This window comes from Equus caballus, chromosome 1 (genome assembly GCF_041296265.1).
Source record: "Equus caballus isolate H_3958 breed thoroughbred chromosome 1, TB-T2T, whole genome shotgun sequence".
Taxonomy (NCBI): Eukaryota; Metazoa; Chordata; class Mammalia; order Perissodactyla; family Equidae; genus Equus; species Equus caballus.
Genome location: NC_091684.1, coordinates 120,985,258 through 120,998,348, shown reverse-complemented (window position 1 = coordinate 120,998,348; position 13,091 = coordinate 120,985,258). Strand labels below are relative to the sequence as shown.

Sequence of the window (13,091 nt, the reverse complement as noted above, 5' to 3'; positions counted from 1 at the left end):
AAACTCCACCCATATATCTGTTTTGAAAATTCTTCCTGCCAAACGATTTTGATCTCAGAGGAAGAAAGCGGCCTCCTTCTCACTTCCCCAAAAGTTTTTTCTCTCAGTGAGATATAATGATTGAAACATCACCCTAAGCCATGGATTACTCTCAGGGCCCTAAGCAAGCCAAGGGCTGGCTTATCTATGAGCATAATCTGTGGCATTTCTGTGTGTCAGAGATAAAGTGATAAAGAATGCAGAAATTAAAAAGGTAAACATTTTAGAAAAAAATATGTTTACAAACTAACATTCTACGATATAACAGCTATTAGCTCCATGATTAGCAGGTAAAAAATAGAGAATAAACATGAGAAGGATGGGAAATGTAAAGCCAGAAGAATAGTCAAAATTCCAAAATAAGACAATTTAAAAAAAAAAAACAATTAGCTTCAGATGGCTCAAATGTCTCTTCAGAAACTGACATGGTTTCTTCATTTCTTCTCATGGATTAAAATCAGATTGTCTGACAGGCCTCCCAAAATGATAAAACTAACCCACAGAGAAAATACACCTGCTGCTTCCTCCCAGGAATATGAAGAGGTAAGTGGTGAAGCCACCGTCTCTCCCTTTAGTAATCTAAAGAACCGGAAATTCCTACAAAATCAAGGTAAGTGAGAGACATGAAAACAAAATCAAACTGTAGGACAAAGAGAACTCTTTTTTTTAACTTTTCTGCCTCTTCTATTTTGAATGTATAGAAAATCTATCATTTGCAGAATATTGACCTCAGAGCTTAAATATCCTGGAGAAAATATTATGCGGATTCAGATTTTCAGAACAGGAATTCAGCAATATGAAACTCTGGGAGAGAAAATCCAACTGCTGAGAGCCATTTCCTAAGCTCTCCATTCCCCTCCTGCTCATGTCTGTCCTCCCACGGGACTCCAGCTCTGTTAGCCTTCGATATCGAGCTTCACTTGTTTGTACCCAAGATTCCTGCCGGGTCAGGCCATTCTGGCCACTAGTTGGAGAACACAGAAGACCGGAAATCAAGGTGGTGGTGGTTTTCTAAATAGCCCCGGGGCAGCTTCCACAGCCTGTCATGGTGACATCTGAGTTCCCCATGTCCCTGCTGTGACTGCAGAAGGAATGCCATGGCTTTCCAGAGGGAAGCACTGGCTAGGCCAGATGTTCTGATCATATAACTATTAAGGTCTGTTCTAAACCCAAGATACTTGTAACCCCCTAAGATTCAGTGAGGAGTCAGTGTTACAGCTGCTACATGAGCTACAGGTGCCATTTTCTAGATAAATGTGTCACTTAGCTTTATAAGGACACATGCATGTTTTCCATATGATGGGTGCCTAAAACAAGTATTAATTAATGATGCCACACCTAGAAATGCCTATGCTGCCAGATCTTCACATTTAAAAGAGTCTATGTCTTTCCTTCTCTCTCTTCCATTCCTGTAAAGCAGAGATATCTCCCACCTGGGGGATCCATTGTCCATACTATGAGCCTGCCTCCTGCCACGTCTCTAGGGAGTTACTTGTTCTTGATATTTTAACTTTTTTTAGAGTGTAAATTTCACAGCCTGATTATAAATGGTTTGAAAGAAGAAACTGGTCTCACCCAATTCTGGGTCCCCCTCACATGGCCTAGTTCAATGTCTTCCATATAGCAGGTGCTCAAAAAGATTAGCTGAATCAGTCAAAGAGATTAAAAGTTGAGTTTTAAAACAAATGAAGCTGCAGATGCTTACGCAAGTGCAAGTCTTAATGAGAAATAAGTTATGCTTGAAAGAAATTTAGAGGTCTCTGGTGACATCACCCAAAGCAAGGGTGCTTATCTATGGAGCACCAGAACTCAGTGCAATAATCCATATACATTTTTTCTGGAAACCATCACTCTCTAAAAGAAATTGCCAAATCATACACATTGCTGAAGATAATTGCTTATTGAGGGGTAAGAAATACAGGCACCAGGGAGACAAACCTGTCCAGGACCTAATATGTCACGAGCATATGAGGTATGTCTCTCTCTGTAAGAAAAATGTCAACAGCAGTTCTGTACCTTACAGGGCATGGGAAACATATAGTTGTATGTAAAAACAGAAGCATTTGCATCATCTTCCCAAATTCCCAGAGCTTTATCTTATCCCACAGTGTTCAAAAGTTACTTGAGAGTTGGCTTATTTCATATCATAGTATCTTAGCCCCTCCTGGGTTCACCTTGAGGTTTTTGTTTCATTCATTCATTCCATAAAACTTATTCATTCAGTGCCTGCCGTGGGCTAGGAGCTGGGGGTATCCAAACAGAGCCCTGGCCTCCTCGTGCACACATCCTAGTCAGGGAGGGAGACCCAGGTCCCATCAACAAATACACAGTGCGAAGGATGGCACACGGTGACAAGTGCTTTGGAAACAAAATGAAGCAGCGTTGATGGATGAGATGTTTGTTTCCCCCCAAAATTCCAATGTCAAAGCCCTAATCCCAATGCGATGCTATTAGGAGGTAAGGCTTTGGGGAGGTGCTTAGGTCATAAGGGTAGAGCCTTCGTGAAGGGGATTTGAGCCCTTTTAAGAGGAGGCCAGAGAAAAAAGAAGAAAGTGTAGATAACTGAGGGAAGATACAATAAAAAATAGGAAATGCCCAGAAAAGAAAAGAAAAGAGGCCAGAGAGCTAGCTCACACTCTTTCTACCATGTGAGGGCACAACAAAAAGGTGCCTGTCTGCAATCCGGAAAAGGGTCCTCAACGGAACCCAATCACACTGGCAACAACCATGATTTTGGATTTCTAACACCCAGACTGTGAGGAATAGATGTCTGTTATTGATAAGCCCCCTAGTTTATGGTATTTGTTATAGCAGCCCGAGCTGACTGAGACACAGGGTAAAGAGAATAGAGTGAGCTCCAGGAAGAGGAGAGGGTTTGAGACAGTACATGGGAACTCAGGGAAGACCTCACTGAAAAGGTGACCTTGAGGAAGAGACTGTTAAGAAGTGAGGGAGAAAATCAAGTGGTTCTTGAGGAAAGAGCTTTCTGGGCAAAGGCCCTGAGGTGGATGTGTGCTTAGGAGATGTGGGCAGGACATTCAGGAGTGCAGTGATGGGAGAGGAAGCAGGGTCAAGGCAGGCAGGGAGTCAAAAGCCACTTCAAAGATTTCAGTTCATATGCCGCTGAGCGAGGCAGGAACCCCTGGAGGGGTCTGAGCCAAGAAGCCTCAAGGCTGAACTTCTATCGTCTCTTAACTAGGATCACACTGACTGCTATGATGAGAAGAGGCACCACCAGGGGAGGTAAGGTCTGACACAGGAAACCTGGCTAGGAGGCTTTGTAATAACAGAGGTGAGAGATGACGCTGGCTTATACCAGGATGGAAGCAATGGGGTTGATGCCCAATGGTTAGATTCTGGATCTATTTTGAAAGTCTCACTGCCAGAACTTGCTGCCAGAATAGATGTGTGTGTGAAAGACAAGAGTAACAAGTGATTCTGAGGCTTTTGGTCTGAGCATATTGATAAATGGACACACTATTTATCCAGATGGAGAAGGCTATGGGAGGGGCAAGTGTGAAAGAGAAAAGAGGGGATAGTTTGATACATACTGGGTTTAAGAACCTATTGGCCACCTGTATAGCGACACCAAGGAGGTAGCTAGAGCTCATCAAAGGTGCTTTAAGCCGGGAGAATGATCCTCCAGCTCCTGGAATGATGAATGGCTGGAGAGACATGAAGAGACAGCAGAAGGGACTCAGGAACCACCAGTGAGTTAAGACGAAAACCTAACAGAGAGCTATCCCGACACTCAGCGAAGAAGGATTTCAAGGAAGAGGGAACAATTCAGTTCTATCAAATGCTCCTGAGAGGTCGAGTAAGATAAAGAGAAAAAATTAATCACTGGAAAAACCAGAACAATGCTGTTCCTTCCCATTGAGGAGCGGTGAGGGTAGGGCAGGAATTGGCAGGAAAGGGACTCAGTATCCCCAGAATGATGGTGCAGTTCTGCTCCCGGATGGGGGCAGGGCTGCAGACCTGAAGACATCACAGGCAATTCATTGCCTGATACACTTAGGATATGCGCATAGCATTGTATGTGAACTTTGCCTTGAGAGGAAGGAAAAAATATATAAACTCAAAGATCTGCATGAAATATGCAGTGAAAGTGCACCCATGTCCACTATTCTACTTTGAACTGCATTAAAAAATAAGCTAGATCAATAGAAAAATGGACAGATGGCCAGAGATGGGATAAAGCATGCAGAGTCAAGTGCTAATCACAGAATCTAGGAGGTGGATATACGGATGCTCACTGTAAATTCACCTTTTCAATATCTTTAAAATTTTTTATCAAAAAAATTGGGATAAACCACTACTTATAGCATTTAACAACCTGGGATTAGTGGTTTGCTTGCCCAAAGCCAAATAAGGGTGAATTTAGCTGAGAATGAAGGAGAGAGAATGAGGACAATGGGAGGACACTGCCTGGAGAAACCTTGCTGTAAAGGTGAGGAGGAAACCAAGGAGTCGCTGGGCAGGGTTGACGGGGACATGCTACAGCATGCCTGCTTGCCAAGGAGAATGACACATGGAGAATGATGATGCCAGAGGCATAGGGACATTGTGAAGCAAGGTTCTCAGCAGGTCCCAGGAGGTGAGACCTTGTCCCCTGGAGGAAGGACTGGCCTTCAAAGGGAGCACAGATCCTGCACCCACGGCAAAAGAAAGCTAAGGGTAAGTGGGCACAGGTGTGAGGGTGGGATTCCCTCACTGAAGAGTGTTGCTTTAAATCCTGTGGGGAAAATTCCCAAGGGTTTCTGCTTTGCCCATTATGGGTAGGTTCTACAAGGGGTCTCAGACACAGCTAAGCGCACCCTGCGACACGCAGCAGATGGCTATAAGTGAATCTTTTTTCTCTCCTTCTGCTTCCACTTGTATTACCCCTAAAACTCACCTGCCTAAGAACCATGTGGGTGTCACCTTTACCTCTGAGTTCACTTCTCCTACCCCCACTTTACAAAAAAAAACTATTTCTCTTATCTCAACTCTTATCCTGGGACATTGACCCCAGAAGCAAATAAAGGGTCCATTCAAAATACCAGTATCTATGTGAATTGTGTTAAAAATTGGGTGACAAATACTTCCAAAGATCAGATGGGCTTTAATTCTTTTAATTCTTTGCTTTCAGCAAAATTGAAGGAGAAACTAATCAAGCTGTGAGCTGATACCTTGAAGAAAATGATATTATTTTTGGCATGCAATCTAGAAGAAGTTCAAGGAATTGAATTACACTGCTGTGACAAAATGTCTCTCATTATGAACTATACCTTTTACTACATCTATTTTTAAAAGTTATAGAATTGATTGTGAAATCTGTATCAACACCTTGATTCTAGTAATAAAGTCATCTATGAATACATAAATGAATTTAAAACAAAGCCCTATCTTTGATACAGAGATTAATTTCCAATTTTTATGCTTAATAATTATTTATTAAAATTTGTAATTAGTATCACCTCGAAGAATTACCAATAATCATGGTAATTCTAAATCAATCCAGAAGAAAGAAATTTAACACTTCTTTTCTGAGGGAATAATTTTATGTAAATATTTACATTTGAGAGAACCAAGACAGAATGATTAATAAAGGACTTTCAAATAAAAATTTATACCATATTAGGATAAAGTTATGTGTGGAAAGTGGAATAGAAATGCAAGCACAAAGAGAAAACGGGGCTATGTAAAACATCTGGCAGTTGAAGAAGGGCTTGTTCGTATATTTTTTAAATGAATGATCTGGGCATCAAATTACTGTGGCATTTAGATTCCACTTAAAATAGAGACTATTTTATTTTCAAATGTCAATATTTACAGTTTGATGGAAGGGACATAATTAGCAATTAATTAAATGTAGATGATAATTTTAGGATGTCAAGCTAAAAGTCCATGAATGGAAGAATATAACATTTCAACATTCTCACAGGCATCACCAGAACAGGAAGTGTGAAGATCTCTGGCTTAGGCAACACCCTGTGGATGCAAATATGCACCTCTGGAGGGACTGGAGAGCAAGGCAGGCACTCCTGAGCCATGGGGACCGGTTATGGTGCAGGCTGTGGACATCTAAATGCAGATCTACATCTTAAAATTTGTGTTGCATGAAGTGCTTTTGAAATTTCCCCAAATCACCCTGTAGTGAAATACAAACACATGTGAGCCTTGCAGAATGCAGAGCGACACATCCAAAGGCGGGACGCTGTACTTCACTGCTGGACTATTGGAGTAAGGGGTGACAGTCCTGGCTTTTCTCAAAGGACCTCTGCTTTCCCTGCAATTCAAACACAAGCATCTCAGAAGCAAGAGCAGGAAGAGCCATGGGTGAGGACTGCCATTGTCTCAACTTACCATTTGCAGCCAAATGTTGGTGGTTAAAACTTGGTTCTTCTCATCCTTTAAAGGAAAAAAAAAAAAAAAAACAATCAGAAATATGGTTTATGTGGTTTACAAAAGAAGAAATGATACAATTATTCATGTTGGAAACTGACTGTTAGGACTGCAGGAGTGTGTGAAAATCAGAATGCACCAAGCACTTTCAAACACACTCAAGCACCATTTCCCCAAAGTGAAGCTTTTCTATTTATTCTGAAGTAATACACATTTATTATAGAGTACTTACAAAAGATGGAAAAGCATAAAAAGGAAAAATTAAAACGCCGCAACCTCACCTCCAGAGATGACATCTGCCAATGTTTTAGCTTATTTTTCTCATTAGTACATTTTTTATAACTTAAAAATATATATAAAATTAGGTGCAAATTTCAATTTTTTTAATTCAAACTTATTACCAGAACATACAGGGTTTTAAACAACTGTAAGTATTGTATGTTTCCCTCCCTGGGAAATGGTGCATGGCCTCTGTCAGCTGCCTTGCCATGTGCTGATGGTGCTGTGTGGGTCACGTTCTCCATGGTCCCTGAGGGTCTGTCTGCCTTTTCTCTCATCCTATTGATCTACCAGGCAGCATGCCAGGTCCTTGACAATTACCCATAAGATAAATCCTGTCCAGGTGAGGAAACTGAAGGTCAGAAGGGTGAGGTGATTTTATGAAGGAGCCATTCAAACTTGGATCCTTCTCACTCAAGAGCCCCTTTTTTCGTTTCCAAACTGCCTAAGTATGGGATCCAGCAGGGTGCCAAGTCTACACTTAAACTGGAGCTTGGGCTGCTGTATCAACTGTGGCTTTTCCCTGGCACAGGGCACCTAAAGAAGATTCTAGTCAACATCAGCTTTTCCAACTGGGATACAACCAGCTTTTTATCACAGCTGGACAAACCCAGCAAAGCCTAGCAAAAGCCAGTGCGCATAGAGACAAAGGAGCAAGTTTCCTGCAATAGTTACACTGAGAATGCTGTTATTCAGTACTTAGTACTCAATTCCAACCTAAAGGATCCTATAAATCAGCAACTGCCACCCTCTTCAGGTGAAAGTATTCATCAATGTCCCCATGCAGACGTGCACAGAAGCTGAGACCGTGAGCTCCTGCAACAGGGGCTACCTGGCCTGGTTCACTGACGGCATCCACAAAAACAGACCCGATGTCAGGAAGAACGTGACATCTGCTGAGGCGTTGACAGAGGGTAGGGAGGCAAATCAGAAATGGATGCTTCTTCTCATTAAAATAAAAATGTGTTGAACAGGTAAGGAGTTGGCAGAGATTCTTTGATGCATCAATGACCCTGCCCCAGGTGCTCACATCCTGGGCACCTTAAGGAGGTGAGATTTGGGGGAGCAGGGATTGTGAATCCTGCAGAGAAGACAGAGCTGCCTGGGGAGGAACAGACGACAAGTCCCAAGGGTCCAAGGCGGGGGGCTGTGTCCAGAAGCAGCTGCCAATTCTGTTACAAGAAAAATGCATCCCCCATTTTGCAAAATAAAATATGCCAGGGTTTTTGGTGGAAAAAGTTGTGGAACTAACATTTCTCCGTACTCTGTACTGAGAAAATGGTCCTAACAGAGCCATGCATTTGAATGGCAGGAGTACCCCAGTTCTAGTTCAATCTCCAATATTATTTAAAAGCACTGATAAAGTCTTTTAGGACATATATCTGTTGCTTCACCTTATTAAGAAGTTGTTGCTTTTAATGGATTTAAAATTAGCTAGTGTTCCATTTAGGTGGCTTTCCTTCTTTTAATTGCTTCTGTGTCTTCATCTTCTGAGAGAAAAGTTGCTGTGGTTTGGGAGCTCAATTATTACCAATCTAATTAAAAGGCTTTCTTCTTTCCAACATTCTAACTGAAACCTCATTAGAGTGAAACAGAATTTCTGTGGTGTGTCGCAGCATGGGACTGAAGTATGGCATTTCAAACTGTAATCAACACTGAGCAGCAGCCAGCCACCACCTGAGAGCGCAGCCAGCGATGCCAGGAATGGAGCCTTGCATGGAGACTAGGGAGGAAATGCCTGCAGGACCAGGGAAGAGGCTGCTGTCTGCACTCTCAGAGTGGGTCTCCTTCCACCCTCCCCATCCCAGGGCCACCCACTAGCTGAGGCTCTCAGCTTGCTCAGTCTGCACTCTGACAAGGTGTTCCACCTCTTTCCCACCCTAGTGTGCAGTGTGCCTCTCTGCCCAGACTGAATGTTTCTGTCCCCCCAAAATCCCTATGTTGAAACTGAACCCCCACTGTGATGGTATTAGGAGGGGCCTTTGGAAGATGATTATGTCAGGAAAGTGGAGCTCTCGTGACTGGGATTAGTGAGTTACAAAAGGGACCCAGAGAGTTCCCTCGCCCCTTCTGCCACGTGAGAACCCAGGGAGAAGACAGCTCTATGAATCAGGTCCTCACCAGACACAAAATCTACTGATGCCATGATCTTGGATTTTCCAGCCTCTAGAACTGTGAGAAATAAACATGTGATGTTTAAACCCCCCGGCCTGTGGTATTTTTGTTATAGCAGCTCGAGCTGACACACCGCCCCCGACACAGTCTGACCTGCACTCAGTTCCAGATGGGGCTCTCAGGCCTCCTCCAGCGCCACTGCACAAAGAATTAAGTCTAAAGTCTTTAGCACCACACACAAGCCCTTTCTACAAGCCATAGTTCAGCCAAGTGCTCATTCATTCATTCAACATATTTATGGAGCGTTTCCTGTTTCAGGCATTATGATGTCTGACATGCACAGTGAGAACTGAACAGACATTGTCCCTGAGCTCGTAGAATATAAAATGTCAATGGGGGGTTGGGATTACACAATTTAACAATGACACACCTTAATTACAAATAGTGACAAGGTCCCAGAGGAAAGGAACAGCACCTTCAGAGAAGATGACAGAGAGACAGACCTTACCTAGAGTGATGCGGGGTGGAGTTCTAAGAACAACCCTTCATCTTTACATGCTGTTATCCTGTAATACCAAAAGACATGACCCCTCACACCCTCCAAGTACACCCCTCACCCTTCAACACCTTGCTAGTTCTCACCCTCTGGGGCTGCCCTGCCCCCCACCCTCCCCCTTTATCCTGCTCAAGCCCAGGGCTAGCCAGGCAGCATGGGCTAGGGCTGCCTCCTGACTCACCAGGGTCTCCAAGCAACTCAGGCAGACCTGCAGCTTCCAACAGCAGAATCAGGAGTGGCAAGCAGAGGAATTAAGGAGGTAGATTTCAGTTTGACATGAGGAAGAAACTTCCTGTCCAACAATAGTCCAGCCTACTTCAGAAAGGACTTAGCAACCAGTTTCTGGAGTGGTAAACACGGAGGATGGCCACCTGCCTGGAGACGACACTGACACCCCTCCCACCCCACCCCTTGGTGGCTCTCCGAGGGTGCGGCCCAGGTGACTCAGGGCCTGCAAAGTCTGCAGTGGTCAGGTCTCCTCCCACACCCTGATGCCCATGTCCACACCCCCTACCTTGGCCTTCTGCCCTTCCTTCGTGCCACCCTCCCACAGTGGCCTGCTTCCTGAGTAAGTCTTCTGCAAGAGAGCCGAGGCCCAGCACGACTTCAGCTCTGCATCCAACTGCCACTGTACCTCAAAGTTTGCACATCACTGTGCACACTGAAGTGACATGGAGAACTGGGGACAATGATCAAGGCTTTGATTTAGAAAGTCGGCAGACGGATCTGCAGTTCCCAGATATCCCTCTGGCCTTGGGCAGAAGGATGTTGCTGGCAATGCAGGCAGGGTCTCCACTCCCATTGCCCAGAATCTTCATAAGGACAAAACCCAATTCTTCACCCCAGAAGGGAAATTTCCTTCTCTCTCTCACCTAAATACCCTTCACTGACACCAAAGCCAATAGTCTCCTGTGCTGTACTTGAACTTGTTTGAAATCGTGAGTCAGCTAATGAAGTTGGATTCTACAGTCTCTTCCCTTACAAGCTGGATGACACTGTGGTCAAACACTGGGATTCTTGGAGGGAGGGGAAATAATATTTCTGAACCCTAGTCCCAAACCTTGGTACAAGGGTCTCTGAATAAATAACCAGGCACACTCTCTGAAGAACAGCAAGCAGCACAGGATCTGAGCATGGGTTTCAGTGATTTCAGACCCTCAGGTCACCACTAGCCTTCACTGCCCTGATGCAACCCGGCAGGACAGCGTGGAGGAGCAGACTCCATGCCAGTGAAAGACCCTTTGGGCTCCAATCTCAGCTCTCCAGTCATCAGGCACTTGGTTTCTGTGGGTTTCAATGTTCTCTTCTGGGAAATGGGGAGATACCAGCTACCCTGATCCCCTCCTGGAGTGGGAGGGATGAGGGCAGCGTCATACAAGCTGTCAAGTGTGACTCAGTGCCAGTGGCTGTCCCTGGGTAGCTGCTCTCACACACACACACACACACACACACACACACACAGCTCTCCCCCAAGACCCACTCTTCTTCCTGCCCCCACGACCAGACAGGAGGAGACAGGACCCATGGCTGCCATGGAATCACAGAAGGCCTGTGTGGCAAAGCACCTCCAAAGCCAACTGATTTACACCTCTCTTTTGTTTTTTAATCTGAGCACTTCAGAATATTATTCAGCCTTAAAAAAGAAGGGAATCCTGCCATTTGCGACAGCATATGGATGAACCTGGAGGACACGCTAAGTGAAATATGCCAGACAGAGAAAGACAAATACTGCATGACTCCACTTGTATGAGGAACATAAAATAATCAAACTCAGAAGCACAGAGTAGAATAGTGGCTGCCACGGATGGGGGGAGGGGGAAATGGGAGGTATTAGTCCAGTGGTATGAAGTTTCAGTTGTGCAGGATGAACAAGTCCTAGAGATCTCCTGTGAGCAGAGAGCCTTTAATTAATGATGCTGTATTGTATACTTAAAAATTTGCTAAGAGGGTATATCTTATGTTAAGTGTTGTGAAAATTAATAAAGGGAAACTTCATTTAAAATGGAGTCATGGGGCCAGAATGGGGAGCTCCCATTCAATGCAGTACCACTCAAGGTCAATTATAGCAAGATAGTCAATTACAGACCCATAACAGAAAGCAGTCAACAGGAAATAATCATCAACTATAGGAAGAAGTGTACATTGCATCCCAAACAAAAATCAACTACACCCAGCAACCCAGCCAATAAGAAGCCATCATGATGCTGAACTCTTGCTTTTCTCCAATGTACTTTTGTTCAAAACAACTCCTCCCAATTTCCTCCTTTGTTCTCTATAAAATAAGTTCGCCTCCCTTATTTGCTGGATTTGCCTATGGTCTGCCATAGCATGCACATCCTGAACTGCAATTCTTTGGCTATTACTGAATAAACTTGTTTTGCTGGTAAAATAACCAGCTGTTTTATTTTAAAGTTTGGCAGTGTTCTTATCACAGAAATACTAATTGATAAAGAGGGCAAGAGGAAACATGTGTAGGTGATGGCTATGTTTATGGTACCCCCACGAGTGATGGAGGTTTCACTGGTATATGCTTATTTCCAAACTCATCAAATTGTATATGTTAAATATGTACAGTTTTTTCAATGTCAACTATACCTCAATAAAGTGGTTTTTCAAAAAAAAGTACAGTTTAAGCAGCATGCTTTTTAAATTCAATCTCCAGGAATAATCATGCATCTGCTTTAAAGTAGACCTGTTCTGATGATGTTTAATACAATATCTTGAATTTCTACAGCAGATGTTCTTCCAGAAGTTATAGGGTGACATTGTTCAACATTACTTTGCTGAGCTCCCAACACTTTCTCTTTGCTTTTGTGTCGATGCTGAGAAGAAATAGATAACAATAAATTTGTGTCTAAATTCTTGTTTACAGAGAAAATTGCTGGATAATATAAATTCATATTGTGTAGCATTCTGGATTACTTCTTTTATTTAATTTAATCTTTACACCAACCATATTTTTGTCCTACTTTTACAAAATAATAAACTGAGAGTCTGTGATTTTCCCTGCGTCAGTGGGATATTAGGTCTGACAAAGGACTTATATCTAGAATAAGAAATAAACTCCTAAAATCAATAAGAAACAGGCAGACAATCCAATAGAAAAATGGGCAAAAGATGAACAAGCACATGATTTTCATCACAGAGTATGTCAGTAAGTGATATCTGACAATAACCTAGCTAAACTTTAAATAGAGTTTGCATTCTTCCAAATGTCATAAACACACATTTTTTTTAAACTCATTTCAGCGTCATGACAACAATCCAGCAAATTCAGTACTATTAGCATTCTCATTTAATAATGGGGCTTATGAGAGAGCTTCCAAATTTAACTTTACATGTCTTTGTTCTGTTTGAATGGTTTACAGTGAGCATATATCATCTTTATAATCAAGAGGAAAGGGATGAAAAAAGATAGAAACTGTGAAACAAAACGAGCTCACGGCCCTAGGCTCAGTATAGAAGCTGAGATCTAACCCCTTGTCTGTTTAGCTCAATATCTGTGTTTGAGCCACCACGTGACTCTGCCCCAATGTCATAACAGCGAATGCTTAGGTGACGCTAATGGAAAATGGTTCCCTCTGGTATCTGCATGGCACAGAAGTTCTCAAAGTACAGCCTGGGCACCCTGGAGTATTCAAGATACTTTCAGAGGATCAGTGAAATCAAAACTTTTGGCACATCATTAGAAGTTATTAGCCTATTTCACCATCAG

General features: G+C 43.1%; 1 protein-coding gene across 7 annotated transcripts in view; it reads right to left on the bottom strand.

The window, feature by feature from the left end:
* The window catches only part of LOC100060521 (neuronal acetylcholine receptor subunit alpha-7), a 108,354-nt gene that overhangs the window by 50,752 nt on the left and 44,511 nt on the right, over window positions 1-13,091 (bottom strand). For 4 of the 7 annotated variants that reach the window (XM_070268397.1, XM_023651691.2, XM_070268379.1 and 1 more), the window contains exon 3: window positions 6,388-6,432. Coding sequence is in view for 4 of the 7 variants with exons in the window: in XM_023651691.2 (XP_023507459.1) it covers window positions 6,388-6,432 (45 nt within the window). In the remaining 3 variants the exon portion in view is untranslated. Of the gene's footprint in view, window positions 1-6,387; window positions 6,433-9,557; window positions 9,591-13,091 lie in introns of those variants that run through there. The other 3 variants (XM_070268371.1, XM_014734092.3, XM_014734093.3) reach the window with 2 other exon arrangements.